The following is a 19694-nucleotide window of genomic DNA, read 5'->3' on the forward strand; positions in this document are numbered from 1 at the left end:
ACACAGAGCCCCCCCCAGGTCTCATCTGGCCGCTCCTGTGACCATACGGTGTACTCAAAATCAAATACCTGAAGTGCTCCCTTAGATGCAGTGTACAGCCAGGGGACAAGAAGGTGGCAGTTCTGCATTTTGCAGCTCCCAGGCTGATGGCAGAGCCAAAGCAAAAAAACCAAAACCAAAACCAAACCAAGCAAGAGAGGTAAAACTGAAGCGCAGGGAGCAAATGCTTCTCTTTCACCTTAGGCCAACTGCTCGGACGCTCTCTATGCTGCCCTGCCACAGAGGGCATCCCTCTCGTACCAGTAAGAGACAGAAGAGTGAATTAAAGCCAGGACCCCAAACCAGACCAAAAACCCGGTCGTGATGAAGAAGAAAGTGGAGAATGCATCAAATATAACAGAAAATTATTTTGGACATTCCCAGTTTACATTTGGAAAAAAGAGGAAAAAAAAAAAAGCGGAGGAATTAGGTATTAAAAGAAGAGCACTGAATGATAAAGCAGTAGCAGTCCCTCTACCACTACAAACCCACACCCCCACACGCACACGTACGCACACAGACTTAACACCACCAAACTCCCATTGACTGTGACGTTCACCTCAGCTTGCTGGTCTAGAGATACTGAATGCCTGAAGCACACCAAGGATAACTGAAAACATCTGCATGGCTTTAATGGGAATCCTCCAACTGAAACAAAGCGCTTTCTCCCTCTGTCTGCGTTGGCACATCCCCGAGTCACGCTCTCGCTCCTCTCCTTCCAAGTCAAGATTCCTAAACGTGAAAAGCGGGAGTGGGGAAAGGCAAAGGGAAGAGAAAAAGAGGGAGAGCATCATCAGTGGAAGACCTGCCAGCTGCTGCTGATTCAGCCCTGTTTGGGGGACCACCCCAGCAGAGAGGAGCTGGTTTGCATGCCACGGTCCTCACTGCCTGTTCCCAGGGACAGGCTGTTTGCTCAGCCTTGCCGGCCAAAGCGTGGGAAAAGCGTAGGCGTGCACCGTCGCCTGCAGAGGAGCACGGACACGTTCGTGTGCAATCCTTTACCTTTTTCCTCCCTGGATTCAAAGGGTTTCTGTCTTCAAAGTGAGAGCCTTCCATACGGTCGTTTGTGACATTTCATCCAGGATAATAATCTCAGAAGGATCAGTCCTGCAATAAATATTTTACACAGCAATCCGTGATTATGGGAACTGATGCCACCAAGGGCATTAGCATCAGCAAGAGGAACAGCGGAGCCCCGAGAATCAAAGCTGCGCATAAGCATGGGAGGTTTTGCTGGATGAGGAGTTTTGGGAGGCAAGCTGGGGAGCTGCAGAGCAACAGCTCTGTGCAAAGGCTCTTGCTGGGGTTTAGCCCTGGTCCGGGTTCCTAAGCCACTGCTGGTACAGATCACGCCTGCAACTCCTCATGTGTAAGTATGAGGAACTCCAGCTACCGTAAAGGCGCTGATGATGCAAGGTTTGGGGGTCAAACGCGAGTGCTGCAGCCACTCTGCTTGGGGTCAGAGCCCTGCGATCACCTCCTGCAGCCCTGCCCCCGAATTTGATTTTCCCACCAAGCTGCCTGCTGGTTTCTGTGGGATGCCCCACAAAGAGGCAAGTGGAGAAAACTCTGCCAAACCCCTTCAAGCTAATCTTGCCAGGGGTCCTAGCGCTTGGTGGGGCTTTACCTGTCACTGCCTTGCTTTGGGATATCCATGTCACTGGTCTTCCCCACGTTCAGCTGAACTGAACTTGCAGCAGCAGCAGCTTCCATCGCCCTCCTGGACTCCTGAGGTAAAAAAGGGACAAATCACGTTCTCTGTCTTTGGTCAAAGTGGAGATAAGCTGAATGCCCAGCACAAACTTAGCAGTCTGCCCTCCCCTTCTGCCCCTTGGCAGCTATAGGTATTAGTGCAGCAGGGTAGAAACCGTTCACTCCAAAGGTTTTGGGGCAGGGGGATTGGGTGTTCAAAACACGATTATGAGCAAATCTTGCCAGCAGCAGCAGCAGCACCTTCTAATAATAATCATCGTAATGATAATGACCTTTGTGAAAAACGACTCGTTTTAAAAATTACACCTGTATTCAAGCGTTCAGCTCACTGCTACTTGAGGAAACAAAGGTTACAACGTGGGATCCAGGCTATTGGGATCTATTTCGATTGAGTGCTGATCTTCCCCCAACGTTTCCAGACAAGCTGTAAGAGAAACAGGCAACCTCACAGCCCGACGGAGGTGTCCAGCCCCGAGGACCCAGCAAGCCTTACCTCTTCTTCTTCTCTGGCTTCATTTCTGGCATTGTCCAACTTCTTCTTCCTTTCTGGCATAAGGTCATCCAGAAAGCTGAGCTCGCGCTTTGAGAAGCAGAAATCCATCGCTTTCCGGACAAAGACGAGAGCCAAAACCTTCACGAATAAGAGGGAAGATGCGGTGAGCTCAGAGACGATGCCACCTCTCACTCCAACGCTGCAAACACCCCGCTGCTGAGCGGCGGCAGCTCTTACCATCATGGGAAAGATGATGGCGGCACGGGACACCTTGATGGTCCAGAGCAGGACGAGGCAGGTCAGCTGGATCACCGTGAACAAATGCACCTTTTGCAAGGGCACGTGCCGCAGGTAGATGAAATCCGGCTGGTGTTTCGCTGGCATCCAAAACAGCTTCAAGCGATCAAAGAACTGCAAAATAAAAGGGAAAGGTTGCCGCCTTGGGACTGCGGCAAGTTTCTGGCCCTCTCGAGACGTGGAGGCGGTTTGCAGCATCTCGCTTGCCGTCAGAAATCCTGGATCCCACCGCGTTCCTCCTGGGAGCAGCACCCATTTTCCCTTCGCTCCATCTATCAACCGGCTTGCCCCTGAGAGCTGCCCACCAAACGGCAACTATTCCGTGCCATTCCATTATTAGCATTTCTCGGCCCACTGAATCCCCCAGCGAGGATTTCCACCAGTGGCAGAAACTGCCTTCCCTTTGCACTGAATTCCCCCGCTTTCACGTAACCAAACACTGACCTGCCCTAAACCCTGAAACAGAGAGCGCTGAACTTGCCTGGTCCTCCCAGCCCTATATACCTCCTGTGCCTCCACCAATCTTTTTCTTACACAAAAGAGTTTCATTGCTTGCTCTGCAAGAAGTTTTTCCCATGCCACTGCTTTTTTCCCTGCTGCTACGGAGACAAAATACCAGGGAAACGACATGCCGCACGCTGTAAAAGAGTCCGTACCTGAATTCCTCTGAGCGACGACACACCCATGTAGAGAAAGACGCCATAAAGCACAGGCATTGGTATAAACTGGGGGGGAAAAGAGAAAAAAAAAAAAGAATGCAATCGTTTCTTTCTCCATATTGCATTTTCAGTATTACCACCCTCTTCCACAGGCACTGCCTAAAATTGCTTGAAGCCTTCCAGCTTCCATTCAGGCTTACAGATGGGTCAGGTTTTAACCATTAAAGATTTTGTGCGCACGAGTGAGCTAAGGCTCTGCTTTAGGCTGAACTTTGGAGTTACCTCTCCTCAGAATACTCCTATTTTCCAGAAAGGTTGGAGGAAAATAGGCGATTTCACCCGTGCTACCCTATGCCGCATTCTGTGGCGGTAGAAAAACACTTCTGCCTAATCTTGGGGCAACAGGCAAAGGCCACAGGCCTCCTTTTAGCCTAGAGACGAGATTACTTTGTGGGAGGAACGTGCAAGGAAGCCCACGGGGATGACCTCAGTGTGTTTAGCTCCTGGGAACAGCTGCTCCGGGGCATTTGGGGAGCAAATTGCAGCCCGTAAAGGGCTGCCTGTTTGAAAGAGAGCAGACGTGCTGGTCTGAATATGCTCAGCTGTAACCCATAAACATGGGCGGGCCTGAAAGACACCCGAAAATTCAAGCAGTTGCGTTGCTCGCTTGCCTCGAGCACACCAAACGGGGGCCCGAAGGGCTGCAAAGCCTAACCGAGGCTGGTTCCCACCGTGGGTCAAGCCCCAAGGGTTGGGATCACCCCCTCCTCCTCCGCTCCACAACTAACTACTCAGGCCTGCAGAGAGGGGACTGTTTTTCTGTAACCTCCAACAAGCTCGCGGTTGTCGGGTGGTTTGCATTTTCCTCTCACCTTTAACACGGAAGTGAAGAAGACGGAGCAGCCCATGAGCCCAAAGATCAGCAAGCCAGTGACTCTCTGCTCTCGTATCCCCAGAAACTTGGGTTGTTCTCCTGGAGCTGAGCAGTCAGACTCTACTTTGAGGCTATTCACGTGGGTGATGGACAGGACGGTCGCAGCCACAAACCAGGGCAGCCCCATCACCGAGCACACCCCCAGCATCACGGCCACCACGAAAAGGTCCAGGTGGTACCCGCATCCTTTCTGCAGGCAGGAAAACAAGAAACAGAGCATCCCATAGCACAAGAGCAAGGATAACGTCGCAAGTCAGACTCAAACCCTGCTCGAGCACAGGTCAACTTCTTCAGAATTTAAAACAAGAAATGGAAGCAAGTAAGGGTGTACGCAGGCTTTGCACAAGCACCTGGCATGAAAATCTGGCAGGAGTTCAGACACAAGGGATATGGGGAGCTTGTGCGATACATACTTCTCCAAAAAAACCCCACCCACAACCCAAAACCACCAAACCGTTTTTTTCACTCACAAAGAAAATTCTACCACTTGCGAGGAAGGTGTGACTCTGAGTTATCCCTGGCAGCGCATCAAAACAATGCATTCCCCGCACCTGCTGCCGCTGCCGTTTCAAAACAAAAACGCGCTTCCATATTGCTCCAAGATTAATTTGCTCCTCCAAAAGGTTGCTCATCTGAACTGCCCTGTCACTTGCTCCCTGCATCATCGTTAATCCAGGAGAGCATCCTGCCACGCAGCCTGACCTTGTCCCAAACCAATGCCTTCAGAAAGCATCGGCAATAAGAGCTTCTCCCCAGACCTGCAGCCCAGAAGGGGCTGGGGCCGGGGTCATCTCTCGCAGGCCCTTACCTTCAGCTTGTGCTCCTTCCTGTTCACAATAACGGCACTGATCTGCTGGTCCATGAATATCAAGATGGTGCAGAGCAGAGCTGGGACGAGCGCAGCCAACACCGTCCACCAAGGGTTGGGTCCTATGGGGTTGATGAACCACCCGCGGTCGTCTCTGGTAGGCTGCAACAAAGCCCACACATCAGCATCGTCTCCCAGCCCAGGCACTCCACTGGCTTTCCTTTTCCCCTCCCTCCCTGTGTCAGAGCACCTCCCAGCCCTGGCTTCATGTCCCCCTCTCCCGTGGGCTTCAGCAGTGCCAGTCTCCTCTTTGCAAGCACCTCTAGGTACTTCTCCTGTAGGTATCTAGTTTTGGGGCCATCTTCTCGTTGCCAGGAGGAAGCAAGGCACTTGGAGGTGGAAGAGGAGATGGTCACACCACCAGCATCTCCTCCAGACTCAGCCCTGCCCTGCCCCGGCATCACCTTGTGGCACCCCCACGTGCCAAAACACCCCATTACCTTGAACGTGTGGGGGACCTGGAGCTTTGGCGATGGGATCCCAACCACAAAGTCAAGGAGCACCATGATGGCGATGGTGAGGAAAACAGCAAAGTCGCTCACCGTGGACCGTACCTGGGGCGAGAAACCAGAGGTGAAAGGGGCATGGCAAACAGGGCCGTAACGTGAGATGCAAGAGTTGCGGACATCCACAACATTCAGGCTGGTTAACCAAATCCCACCACCCCTCTGAGCACATGCAGCCTGATCCCTTGCTTAGATACTGTTGCTGTGTTTGTCCCCGTGAGATCTGGTGTCAGATAATAAAAAAAGCTTAATTAGGCGGACAAGGGTTGGTTTAAGTCAAAACCTAAAAATAATAATAATAATATTAAAAATAAGAAAAGAGATGTCTGCCACTACAGCTACACTCACAGCTACAACGGCAACAAGGCACTGAGGCATCCTTTAGTCCTCAAAAGGAACCTCCTCATTCGAATCTACTTTCCGCTCGAGCACATAATGCGCAGAAGGTAGGGAAAAAAACCCACAACCCCAACCCCCAAAACTTTGGGAAACCTGACTTCCTACTACCTGAGGAGGGGGAAAAAAAAAAAAATTAAAAAAAATCAAACCCCAAAAATCTTCAATCTGGGGCAGATCGCGAGGCAGGTGGGAAATGCTACGATGATTTTGCACTCACGGAAATGAGTGCGGGACATCCAAGCTCTTGGAGAGCTTGGCCTGCAAGGCCAACGTTTCCCAGCTTGACCATGGCGGGGCTAATACTGCTTAGTGCTCCAGGAAAGCCATTTTGGGAAACGAGTGTGGAGATGGACGCTGGCCACCATCTTCTACTTACTCTGGTTGGAAAGTAGCGGCTGGTTTTAAACTTCTTCAAGAAGCTTGACAGGGCAAAGGTGGCGAAGAAGAGGATGCAGCACCAGAGGAACACATCAGGCGTGTAGGGGCCGTCGCGTCCACAGGCAGGTCCTTGAAACTCCCCACGCAAATGCCGACATTCCTGGAGAAACAGAGCGTCAGGACACAAAGGCAGTGCACGTGCGGCAGGGAAACCTCGCGTAGCTAGGGGGTTTTGAGGATCTTGGTCCAAGATCCACGACCCTCTAACTGCTCCTGCCAATGGAGATTTATATGTAATGAGCAGCAGCAGCTGAACAAGTGACACATCGAACTATAGAGCGGAGAAACGAGATGTGAGGGGACACCATACCACGCACCCTCGGCACATCCTCTGCCTGCCATTCGAGCAATCGTGGCTAAAGAAGACACCAGAGGGGAAGGAAACACTGGAAACTCTTGGGGAGAGAGAGAGAGGGAAGAGGGAAGGAGGGCTAAAGACAACCATGGTAGGAAAGGAGGAGAAGAGACAAATCGTCCCTTCCCAGGGGAGGGCTCGCAGAACCTGGCCAAGAGGGGATGAAGGCCACCATAAGAGCCTGCCGCCCTAGGCCCGGGCTCTGCTTCCAGCAACAACAGCCTGAGAGGCTGCTCAGACATGCAAATTTATGCATGTACCTACAGACAGCACTGAACGAGAAAGCAAGGCCCAGAGTTACTAGGAACCCATTAAGGAGGCCAATTACTACCTTTCAAGCATGAACTTAAGTCCTACCTACAACTTCTACAATAATCAAACCACCCACTACTTAACCTTCCTCCCAGTCAGAAATACTGTCCGGCAACAGGCTTGAGGGGGACACTTGCTACCTACCCACAACGTTGGGGACCAGGTAGACTGGGACAAGGTGGACTCTCCTCCCGAGGACCAAGCGGTTTTAACAAACCACACGCTAGATTTAAGCAAGGACTTTTCCGAGCAGCACTAGCACAGTTTGAAGCCCATCATTCCCTGAAGGGCTCTGACTTTTGCACCATGCAAATGCCCCTGGACCCCGTGGCCGCGGCGCGAGGAAGCAGTGGCTCGGGGCACTTACGGTCACCGTGAGGTTTTCCCAGGCGATGCCAGACACGTTGATCCCGTTGCTCGCCCAGAAACGCAGCGTTTCGTTGCTGGGATGGGTCGGTGCCTCACACTTACAGCTGGGAGGAGAGAAGCCAAGACAGGGGTAAGGGAAAGGCGATGGAGGTGCAGCCCGCAGCTCCTGCCAAGGGGCAGCAGCTTTCTCAGGGGGAAAAAAACCCACTAGTAGCTGGTGAGGAAGTCCAGCTTGCTGTGCATGTGCACAGGGTAGGTGTCTCGCAGGTGACTCAGCTTCTCCAGAGCCTCGTAGATGAAGATGATGCAGATGAGGGAGGCAAAGGCTTCTTCCGTGAAGCGGGTGACGTAGCACACCAAACAGCTGGCATCGGTGGCCACCAGCACTATGCACAAGAAGGCGGTCCACAGCCCAATGCACACCCGCAGAGACAGATAGGAGAGCGTGTACTCCCTGGGAAAGCAAAATGAAACAAAGGCTGCAAAGGCCAGCAAGAGGCCCTGAGACATGCCTGCCTTCGGGGAAAACAGGGAGCAATTCTGGAGCGTGTCAAGGCTGCGGATGGGAAATGCAGTTTCCATGTACTACTACAGAGAGCCTCGGGGCTGTGGTGCAGGGTGTAGACCCACAGGAGGAGAGGCCAATTATTTAGTTACCACTGTTGAACAAGGATCTTGTGTTAACACCTTGGAGGCTGCTTGAGGTCAGGTCCCTCTTGGGCCAGGTGGTGTTCTCCCACATCACCCTGATGCCCTGACACTGAAACCAGCTGGGTTTGCACCCAGTCACCTGCTGCCAGCAAGCTGGGGCTTAATGATAAACCTTATGGCAATAAGGGTGGTTTATCTCCCATCAAAGCCATAGCAACAAAAGGACTGTCACTAAAATCTAGCAACTACCCCTAAGAAACAGAAAAGCAAAGCAAAGCATCTTTTCTCCATCACTGCCCCCTTCTGAAGGCTCTCGCAGCACCCAGCTGCGGCAGCCAGCCTTACTTGCAGAATTTGTAGAGGATCTTCTCAAACACGAGGACGGGTCCGGTGCTGCCGAGGATGGTGAGAGGTTGGCCGGCAAAGAGGCAATACACCACGCCGGCCATGGACGCGCCCAGCAGCGACTCCATGGCACTCTGTCCGGGGAAGAGAGGCAGCCGTGAGTAAATAAATCGTTAGGGAGAAACAAAAACCAAAGCCGATTCACTGCAGCGAGGACTTTGGCCTGACTTTTATCCTCCCCCATGCTCCCCAACAGAGAGACGTGCTCACTATCTGGCCATTGGTCGCCTCCCCCAGCAGTCCCCCAAAGGTGATGACAGGGGACATGCAGGCACAGTAGAGGAAGAGGAAGGACGCCAGGCACTGCAGGCTCAGACCATCCCGGAAGTCGCTCCAGAACCACGGGGCTTTCCGCTTCACGTCCAGGGTCAAACCTCCAAAGAGCCTGCAGGAAGGAAAAAGAAGAGAGTCTGTTCTCTTGGAGGAACACGGTGACTTTGCTTTGCTGCAGAAGGGCAATCAGAAGCACGGAGTCACTTTCGTGGCTAAAAAGAAGCACTCTCCTTCCTCCCAAATCAAGGAAACCTGCGTGCAATGGTGATGGCTGGGGCTGAGCCCAGCTGCCCAGATCTCCCCCCTGCCCAGCCCAGGGGACCAAGCTGGCAATGCGGAGCCCCTTCGTTGAACCAGCTAACCCCAAAGACCTGCTAGAAGGGAGGGTGCATGCTCAGATTTGAGAAGCAAACAGAAAAAAAACCCAAACTATTAAAGCTCCCACCTTCCCGTCCGCTGCAGTTCAGGGCCACTGTGTTTCTCCAGCGTGCTGTGAGAAGCACTGTCGTCAAGAGCTCCTGGCATCTTCCTTTTTTCCTGTTAAAATGGAAGTAAGATAAAGCTATGGACTTGTAACCGCTGGCTTGTTTTGCTTCTGGTCTGGCTCTGTGACTGTGTCAGAGTGGGACCTTGTGAATTTGGGCCCCTGAACAGCATCCCCAGCCGTCCTGCCCATCCCCCTCGCGCCTCCCACCTGCGAAGGGACGTTTTTCGGGGGCTCGATTCGGATCGATGGATCCCACTCTCCTGGCGGCAAGACCGTGACCTGATCCAGAAACTCGTCGATGCCAGCCACGAGGTCAGCCCCGTTCTTGGCTTTATAGGCAACGTCACGGAAAACCTGCCAAGAGAAGACAACCTGGTGAGAGGACAACCCAGCTCGGAGGTCCTAACCAGTGCAATAAGCTCTTGGCTAAACGCAAGGCTTTTTCCCCAAAATTTCCTGCTGGAAAGGGCAGGAAATACTCCCCCAAAAGGAAAAATCTGTGCGTCAGGGCATTTGTAATCATCTCCCCCACGAGGCCCCCGTCCCCCATGGCACACCATACCCTTCTGCTTAAAGAGCAAGAGAAGTTTGACTGGCCCTGGCAATGCCACCACTGGGGACAGCGTGCTGGGGACCCCGGCAAGAAGGATGAGGTGCAGGATGCACCCCGGGTGGGATTTCAGCCTCCAGGATGTGGGGTGATGCAAATCTGCGTGTTCGCTTCGGGGTGAGAAAGAGGGCTGGGCTATTTGGAGAGCTGCGGGCAGCTGGGACAGCAAATCCTCTTCCTCACTACTTCAGAGACAGGGAGAGCTGAAGAAAGGCAAAAATGACCCGGAGCTATCTCATCTTGTCGCACCTCATCTGTCATGATAGTGGCCATGGACCTGCCGATCTCATGGTACTGATGGGCTTTTCCTTCTGGTCCAAGCAAAACAAACAGGAACCTGGGCAAGAAAAACAAAATGAGAGAGAGAAGAAGGTGTCCTTGCTCCAAGAGCACCCAAGGAAAGCCCTGGCAGCTCCCAGCCCGGAGCGTGGCTCAAGACGGGACACGTAGGCTCAGCGACGCCACGATGAATTTGAAATTCTTCAAAACCGACGGCAAATTTCATTTGGGGGCCAACTTTCATTACAATTGGCCGATGGGTTTAAAAGCTACAGCAGGGAATGGAGAAACGAAGGCGAGGAGATGTGGGTGGGGGAAACGTGCTTGCTCCCCCTCCCACTCGCCTTGTTCCCTTGGGACACCAAACTGATGCCTGCAACTCGATCTTTGGTTGGGTGTCTTTTTTACGGAAAAAATTTGCGCTTCTCATTCGCACCTTGTTGGGATGGGAACTTCCGTCATGCCCGAGAGGAGGACAGCCGGGCTCAGGCGGACAAATGCCACGATGGGCTGGTGAAGGAAATCCAGCTCTCCTACGAGCACGTTGGATGCTTCAGCCCCGGTGGGAATTTTCTTCATGAAGTGCAGCTCCGCCTGGGCACGACAAGCGATTTTCAGGCAATTACCCCAAAAGCAAAGCCCACAGCGCTCTGCAGCACACTCTCCAGCCAAGTTTGCAAGAGCAAATCTGGCCCTAAAGGCGTGAGAAAGCTACAAGTGTCTCACCTTGCTTAAATCCGTTGCTCTGCTCTCAGGGTTCACCCCATCTTTAGCTTCTGCAGCGGTGGGAGAAGGACAAGAGGTGATTGTTTGGGCTGGTAGGAAAAAGAAAGACACTCAGAAAGATGGACGAGGAGCAACTGGGACGCTTCTCCTTTGCCCGGACAAGTCTAATGGGGCCACAGCCCTGCAGAAAGCCTCACCTGGCTTGTAGAGGAGGTGCAGGTCTGACTGCCTCTTGCTCACATCAGCAAACGAGCAGACAGCGGGCAGAAGGTTGGTTGTCTTCTCGTTCTGATGGTGGTGCTTCCTCAAAAGGACTTCTCGAACTTGCGCCCGCACGTGCTCGTCAAACTCCGTGGACTGTTCTTGCTGGGCCAGGATCGTATCTGAGGATGGCAAAGGGAAACAAAGCCATCAGAGCAGAAACCCCAACAAGTCCCGACCCCCAAAGCCCCCAGGGAAGGCTGTGCCACACAGGCTGCACCCTAATGCCGGCTCAGCCTTGCATAGCAAGGCCTTTTAATAATGTTCAGCCTTTGCAGCCAAAACGAGAATTTTCTTCTGCTAAGAAACATGGCATCCAAGTGCTTATTCATCATTCCGCTAAGATAAATATTTCCCATTCTAAATGACACAATTTTCTTGCCCGACCTGGCCTTTCTGACTCTACACGTTCACCCAAATTATAAGCGATCTATAGCACAGACGTTCCCAGAGCTTCCCGTGCTGATCGAGTGCAATTTGCCGAGCCCAGGGAGAAACGTGCTAAGAACGGCTCCGACTTCTCCAGCCCTTGAAAGGGCTGAATGGAGACCTGCCGCCAGTCAAAGATAACTTCTCCAAAGCGGCTTTTGCAATTAACTTCAAGTATCTTCCCCACAGAAATACACTGCTTGGTCATCGCCAGATAAACTCTGCCTTAAAACTCTTACATGCTGGATCTTAAGGCAAAAGCAAAAAAAAGAATGCGAGGAAACAGCTTGTAAGAAATAGTTCCTTTAAGGAGGTTCAGCTCTTACGCAGACTCTGTATTTCTAAGAGCAGCCTGCTAAGCCCTGACACACGCTCCTTTTTGGCTGCAGAATATTCTCTAGTGGCTTCTCCAACCCCACAAACTGCTTTCAAAAGGACCCCGCATTGGAATAAAAAAACGGTGCGACTGTTGCATGCCCAGTCTACATCCAAAAACAGCTCATGAGAAAAACACAGTGGCACTTCTGGAAAAGGACGTGCCATTGGGGCAGGGTTTGATTTGGGAGTGAAGAGCACCGTGGCGAGCTGAGCTCGGCCGTTCCCGGAGGGATGCAGCGCCCATGGTACCTGCAATCTCTTCGATGCTGTTGGCACAAATGTCCAGCAGCACCGACCCGTTGCTGATGCAGCTCCTCAGCTCGGAGAGGCTGTGCAAGGACAGCGTGCCAACGTAGGGCTTGCTCCAGCGCTCGCCGCCATCTTCCACGTCCTCCTCAAACTTCAGCCACCTGCGGACATCGGGTGCGATCAGCCCCATTGCAAGAAAACAGCCCCAGCTCTGCAACCCCTTTGACAGAGCCACGGGGTGGCAAGAGGAGAAGGCTCCTCGTGCCGCCACCTGCAGCTGCAAAAGCTTCGCATCCTGGAGAGGAGAAAGCAGAGCCCACGGGCGCTGCCGGTGCAGGGACTCCTCTCCCACCGCAGCCAAGCAGCAGGGATTTACCTTGCCGTTTCCTTCCACTCGCCATCTCGGCCCTCTTTTACACAGATCTCATCCAGCTCGGAGAACAAGTGGTGAGAGAGGTGCTGCTCGTCCTCCTTGCTCCTGAGAATGAACTGCACCCGCTGGGACGGGGAGCCTGGGGGCAGAAGGCAAAGACCCATCCCGTTACTGCGCCTGAACACAGCTCGTCACGCTCACGTGCAAAGTGGCCATCAGCACCAGTGCAGCCATAAACACTGGGCTGGCCCCTCTCCTCTGCATCTGTCTGGGCTTGCACAGAGCCGTGGAGAAGGAGAAGCATCTAGTCCACCTCTGCATGATGATGGGCTGCTTTCCTTCCCCACATTGCCATTTTTAAAGCCAGGATCCCTCTAAGGAAGACGAGCCTAAACCCATTATGCATTTAACTGCATTAAAAAAAACACAAACAAAAAAAAACAACAAAAAAAAAGAAAACTTGGGAAAAAGAGGGTGTTGCTCAATACGGCCACTTTCCCTCGGAAGAACAGCAACTCACTCAAACTAGCCACGGGGACCTGCTTGCAGAAGGCCCCAGCGCCCACGTTGCCCCCAGGAGTTTAGCAAATGCCGCGGTGGGACTTACAGTGGTAGCCCTGCTCCATCGGGGCAGAGTCCTTCTCCCGTTCCCCTTCCCGATGCTTCTGGCTGTGGCGTCGGTGATGCCGGTGGCTCTGCCTAACCAGTGGCATCCGCGCGCCCACGTACAGGGTCCGGTGGCCTGCGAAAAAGCAGCGGTTTTTGCAGCACTCTCGGCATTGCGGCAATGGTTGAGGTGGCCGGTGCCTTGCTAAGCCACGGTTATATATCCCAGGAGCAACGCCAGCTTCCCTGAATGTTATTTTCACTGGACCTCCTTTTTTCCAAGCCTATTTTACTCGAGCTTTGCAACAACACAGCAACAACAAGTGTTGGCTCTGGGTCATCTAAAAGTGCCCCCAAAGTATTGGACCTCTTCTCAAATTCCAGCTTCGGCTGGACAACACTCAGACTTGCTCATTAAGCAGCAACACAAGCTAATTATTTTCAAAATCTCTGTATGGCACGAGGCGACAAGAGACGATCAAATCAGTCCCATCGTAATGAACTCCAGAACAAAAAAAGAAAATCACAGCCCCGCGTCTGCAGCCCTGAAATGATTCTCCTGACCTCTCCAAGCCAGGAGCAGCCTCTGCGAGAAAAAAAGCCGTGAATTATCGAGCCCTGTGGCTACAACTCACACCGTGGCCTCCCGGGGGGCTTTTTCCCTCCGTTTAAAAAGCCGTAATAGTAAAAAACGTGACAATAACTGTGCTGCTTCATTGAGAAGCGCGGCACGTTTTGCTGCACATGATGTGACACCCGACAAGGCACACAGGAGAGACTTTGTGCAATGGGAAAACGCGCTGGGCTGGTGGCTCCTCTACCAGGATCTCAGCAGAGACTCACCTTCCAACTCCTCCTCCTCATAGCGAACACTGACAGTGTTGCTCCTTCTTCCCCGGTCAATCACTGCCTCCTCGTCATGTCTCTGTTTAGCAACGACAAGAAGGGAAAAGTTGGGGCTGGGGGTGGAGAGCTCCCTTACGTCCTCCCAGCCATCACCCACCCCTGCGTCCACGCGAGTCCACGAGCCATCACGCCTCTACGTGCCGCCTCCTCCTCCTTCAGGCACAGCCCTAAAACCACGGACTTGTAGGAGGTTTTCCTTCCCATACGCAAATAAAACAGCCCATAACATCACCTCTACTGTATACCACGAGAGTCTGGACGTCTTTAATACAGCAGGAGAGGGATGAGTGTTTCAGACCAAAAAAACCCACCTCCTGCTTTGTTCTTGAGGTTCCTGTCTAAAAAAGTGATTTCCAAACTGGAAAAAAAACAACCCCAACCCACAAAACTGCACTTTTGAGCCCCGGCCGTGCTACCTGTAACTCTTCCAGAAGTGTCATTTTGTAACCCCCGTTTGGGTTCATCCTCACGTCAGTCACTGGGTTTCGGGGACAACTGAACCTCCAGGTCAGTCAGGGGGCCCGATTCCCCAGGGACTGATGGAGTAGCCCTCACGGGAGGAGCTAAGTGGCACCCAGTGTGCACCAACTCCAGAGACACAATAGGGACCATTGTGAAATCACAAGCTATGATGCGGATCCAGGCAGCTACTTAAAGCCATGCACCCCTAGAGCCTTCCCGCTTGGAAAACTTAGTGCCTGGGGAGAAGCCAGCTCTGCTTGGAGCAAAAACTCTCCAGAACAGAGAAACTTCCTGCATGAGAGGTGTCAGGCTCAAAAGTGTGCAGAAGGAAAACCCTTCACAGGCTCGTTCACCCTCCTGAGAAGCAAAGCCCACTAGCAGCATCATGTTTTCTCTCTTTTTCTTTCTAACAGTAGAGCTGAAGCTCTAGCATCCTGAGGATAACAGGAGGCACAAATACGGTAGGGAAAAAGAATATCTTATTGGATCAATGGGTAGATTCAGAAAAAAACCCTGCTACACAGTAGTTTATCCTGGCTGCTAGCTAGAACCGAGAAGACTGTTTTTTCCACCTGGGTCAACAGTTCCGGTGAAACATACTACCCGCCTAGGACAGCTGCATCTGAGGAACAAGAATTAGTTATCTGCAATACAAGGAATAACAATGAGTCATTTAGTGCCATGATATTCATCAGGCTGCACAGAGAAACAAGAGACAAATGCATTTGAATAACCATGTCTTGTGTTACGTTTTAACCACTTAACATTCCGTGAGAAATACCCCAAGAGCTCAAGAAGAAAGAGCAGCAAGGCAGGAGACAGGTGAAAGCCTAGAGCGCCAGCTAGACGGAATGAAAGACCCTTCCAGCAACAACAGCCTGAGAGGCTGCTCAGACATGCAAATTTATGCATGTACCTACAGACAGCACTGAATGAGAAAGCAAGGCCTGGGGGGATCATTTCCCCTCTGCTCAGGGCTGCTGGGGCCAGTCTGTGTGCTCTGTCCAGACTGGGCTCCCCAGGACAAGACTGGGACTCACTGGGGCGAGCCCAGCAAAGGGCCACAAAGGTGACGAAGGGACTGGAGCACTTTTCATATGCGGAGAGGCTGGGAGAGCTGGGACCCTTCAGCCTGGAGAAGGCTCAGGGAGCTCTTATCCATGTACATCTGATGGGAGGGAATGAAGAAGAGGGAACCGGGCTCTTCTCAGCAGCGCCTTCTGGCAGGACAAGAGGCAAAGGGCACAAACTGCAAAACATGAAATTAAAGCTGAACACAAGAAAAACTTTCTGACTGCAACTGTGGTCGAGCACTGCAACCGGTTGCCCACAGAAGTTGTGGTGTCTCCACCCTTGGAGTCCACTCAAAACCTGAGGGGACACGTCCTGGGCAACCTGCTCTGGGTGACCCTGCTTGAGCAGGAGGGCTTGGACTCAATGATATCAAAGGTCCCGAAAACCTCAACGGTTCTGTGAAAGCCACAGACAGAGATCTCTGCCTCAAGCCGAGAGGCAGCAGTCATCAGCCGACTCAGAGGAGCAGGCTGGGAGGCAGCTAGGAAACTCTTCCCAGTTCCTCCCTTGTCATCCCTGCCTCAGGTGTGCAAGCCAGTGCACCGCTTTGTTGAGCCGCCCAGTTCTCATCCCGCTGTGATTCTGCAGGTAACGTTAACACAAAGGAGTGAGAGGGGAAGAGCTTTAGTTAACGGCATGGGAACCTGAAAGCACAGGACAACTTTTCCCCAAACGTGGGCAATGCTGCTTAGATTCTGTCACCTAGGGAAGAGAAGGAAGACGACAAATGGGCCAAAGGGTTACACAGGAATGAAATACAAGGAAGGTGCAAGAGACATCAAAAACATCGATATGTGCCCCAGAAGACTATTTTGTAGTCAACTGACCTGCCCACACCCGACTGTGGGCATGAGGCCTCCGCTCCGACTTCCACTCTTCTCCTCTTCACCATTTCTTCCACTGCAGCACTATCTGACACTTCTTTTCTTCTCTTGACCTTCAAAACATTGCAAACTTGGTATTGATAAAATTTGATTTTGACTTTTCTATTTTAGAACAAAAGTCAGACTTAATATACATCTGTGTTTCGCAACATTGTCCAGGCTTATACAACCAAAACCAAAAAATGACTCAGGAATAAAAGATTAGCTGCCTTATTCAAACAGAAGGTAAGCACTGAGAGGCCATCCAGAGAATTATGCTCAACAGTTTTAAAGAAGAACTACTGCTTCCCAGGACATCCTATTGGCTCCATTTTTAGAGGAGGGCCTAGGAACATCATTAGCAGGAACGTAATGCTAGCAGAGAGAGCGGGATTTCCTCGGGGGGAATTTGGACAGGACACCTTCACTAATTCACTCCATCTTCAGACACTTACCTGTATTGAAAACAAACCCACCCTGAGATCTCACTAAACAATTACTTTCCAAAGAAGCTTAACTTGGTTGTTTTCGACACATGCAGCACTTAGGAAACTACTTCATTATTCAGCACTATTGACCTCATACAGACTCTCACAGCGAAGAAACCATTTGACAGCTCAGCTCAGACTTGGCGAAAACACATTTAACTGAAGCCAGCACGGCTCTCACGTCCTCAGGCAGGACTTCATTCAAAGTCCGCTGGAATTGACAGGAAGGTTTCCCTCAACTTGGATGGTTCTAGGTGAGAATTCACTCCCACCTTACACTGCCTGACTGACACCCAGAAACAGGACAACTACAGCATTGCCTAGATATATCTTCTGCTTCTCCAGACTACTTGGAATATCACTTTTTTTTAAAAAAAAAAACAACACACAAAAGAGAACCACACACGCAACTTAAAAGCTCATCACTGCCCTTGTTTACTTCTTTACCTGTAACAGAGGTATTGTAAAATCTGGTGAATATTTGGTGACTGGACTTTCTTTAACCAACTTTATAGTACATTTTTGCATTGCACCACACGTCCTGAGAACAAGATAAATGACTTAGAAACAATGCTGGACTTGCATATGATATCTTGAAACCGAAGAACTGCAAATACAGCTCTTTCAGAATTCCTGGCTGTGAATAACACAAGCCAGTGGGATGGGGACAATTGCTTTGGACTACTTGTCCATTTGATAAGGGAGACCAGAATATCTACTAAGTGCTCACAAGACAGACCAGCAGCAGCCTTTCCCAGGGACCAATCATCAGAACAGGAAACAGTAAGAAAAAAACCTCAGTTTTCACAACAGAGGAGGTTCAATGCAGAGTCCCACAGAGGTCTCAGCTGGGGCCTGAGGCTCTTCAGGGAATTCATAGAAAACCTGGAAAATGAGACACTAGGGAGGTGACAACATTTGCTAATTATACAAAAGACATTATTACCATTATTACTATCATTATTTAGAAAAACAAATGCATTCTTTCTTTAGGAAAACAGAAACAAAGAGCGTGAAATTCAACGTCAACAAATGTAGTCAAGCATAAGGAAGAAAAACACATGTTCCATATATATATGTGCTGGCTCCAGCCTAGTTACCGACATTCAAGAATGAAGGCTGGGAGCCACTGGGCATTGCTTCATAAAAATACTAGCTGAAGAGTCAGCAGTGGGTGAAAAGGCAAAGAGAAATTCCAGACATTTTCAAAAAAAGCAATACAGGACAAAAGAGAACACATTGCTATGCTCTATTTCAAATCCATGGTACAGCCATACCGCACGCAGTTTTGCTCCCTCTCATTCAAAGACACAGTGGAGGAAGGGAAAGGGAAAAGCAAGACATAGATCATAGATGTTTCCAGACATTATCCAAACATAACCATAGTGAATTACCACAAGATACGCCGTGCTGAAATAGAGCCGAGTTCTAGATACATCGTGCAAATGTAGGGATAAGGCACGAGGTGGACATTCTCATGTTTGAATCTCATCTTCGATACTCTCTCCCATTTACTGACATCTGAGAACAACAATAAGACTTAAGAACATAGCACTAACATTTCAAAGGAGCAGGAGTCCTCTTGTAAAGCTTCAAAAGTCATACCACACTGAACGTATATGCAGAAGGGAGCACCTACAATCTGTCCGTATGAACTTGGTGAAAAAGCGCTAGTAACACATTACAAGAAACACACCCAGGTGACACTCTCCCATCAGTTGCTTGCATTAATAGCATTGTCTTTCCTTAACTGTATCTGGCTTCAGTCCTGACATCTTCCCGCAAGAAACAACATGCCAGGCGCTCCCAACCCTGTGAATAAAACCTCATCAGCTTTCCTAACTAAAAAGTAATTTTTTTAAAAACTGAAAAGGACTAGGATTCACAGGAGTAGCGTCATTACATTCACTTCACAGTTCAAAATGGGAGGACAAAAGATAATTGACATGACAAACGCCACAGTTACAGACGTTCCTTCCTGGGGGTGCAGTTCGCACACCTAGGAGCTCATGCGTGCAAGAATGGGTGACGCCAGGCAGCAGTCTCCTTACGTGCCTCTGATCTCAGGAAGAAACAGGTAACATGAATACTTTTACTCCATTTGCTAGCAGAAACTAACATCCTGAGGACCAGAGATGGAGCCCAAGATTTGCCTAGATGAAACGCTGACGCAATCAGTTCCTTTAAGGGATGAAATTGTTCGTTTGAGTTTGGCTTCAAGGACTCCCACAGCTGGTGATTAACTAAGAGGTATGCTACAGCGAGGAGCCCGACACACAGATTGCAGGACAACTCATCACGTCAGGCCTCTGAGCTTGCAGTTCTCCGCAGGGCCCGGTGCTGGCTGAGCAGGTGGATGGACTTCCCAGTTCTAGAAATACAAGCTCGGGAATCAAACCCTCCTCAAGCACGCAGGCAAAACTGGCTGCGCTTTAGCGAAGCAAACCAACAACGAGGCTTCGTTTGTTTGGGTGCCTCCTCTCTGACAATGCTCTGGGCTACTTTCTCTTCCTGGCAGTAAGAGGAATAAGTTGCTCTCATACATACCAGCTTCTGACAGGGAAAGAGGATGATCTCGTTCTTGCCTGCTAGGACCAGGGGTGGCAATAACGCAGTCTGCCGAGACTGGAAGGGAATGCCTTGGAGGCGGAAACACGTGGGTGTTCATTACTCCTGGGCACTCGGAATCACGGGAGGTGATGATGCCAAAGGGCCTGATCCGATTCACAAACTGACACACCTTAGGACTGAAAAGGCTTCTCCTTCAACTAACTTACTTTTCTCTGCAACAA

At 50.9% G+C, this 19694-nt stretch overlaps 1 protein-coding gene across 1 annotated transcript; it reads right to left on the minus strand.

Moving 5' to 3' along the window:
• Positions 1-2102: 2102 nt before the first annotated feature.
• On the minus strand, positions 2103-14219 carry LOC142027786 (electroneutral sodium bicarbonate exchanger 1-like). The gene is made up of 20 exons (XM_075021995.1): positions 14153-14219; positions 13111-13245; positions 12507-12642; positions 12131-12291; positions 11011-11196; positions 10814-10902; positions 10524-10681; positions 9761-9764; positions 9455-9552; positions 8649-8823; positions 8379-8512; positions 7632-7836; positions 7381-7548; positions 5444-5557; positions 4944-5105; positions 4074-4325; positions 3199-3267; positions 2483-2638; positions 2332-2383; positions 2103-2176 (listed from the first exon to the last, which is right to left on the minus strand). The coding sequence occupies exons 1-20, from the start codon at positions 14217-14219 to the stop codon at positions 2103-2105; spliced, it is 2595 nt and encodes an 864-aa protein (XP_074878096.1).
• Positions 14220-19694: the final 5475 nt, after the last annotated feature.

This window comes from Buteo buteo, unplaced genomic scaffold (genome assembly GCF_964188355.1).
Source record: "Buteo buteo unplaced genomic scaffold, bButBut1.hap1.1 HAP1_SCAFFOLD_56, whole genome shotgun sequence".
In the NCBI taxonomy this organism is placed as follows: Eukaryota; Metazoa; Chordata; class Aves; order Accipitriformes; family Accipitridae; genus Buteo; species Buteo buteo.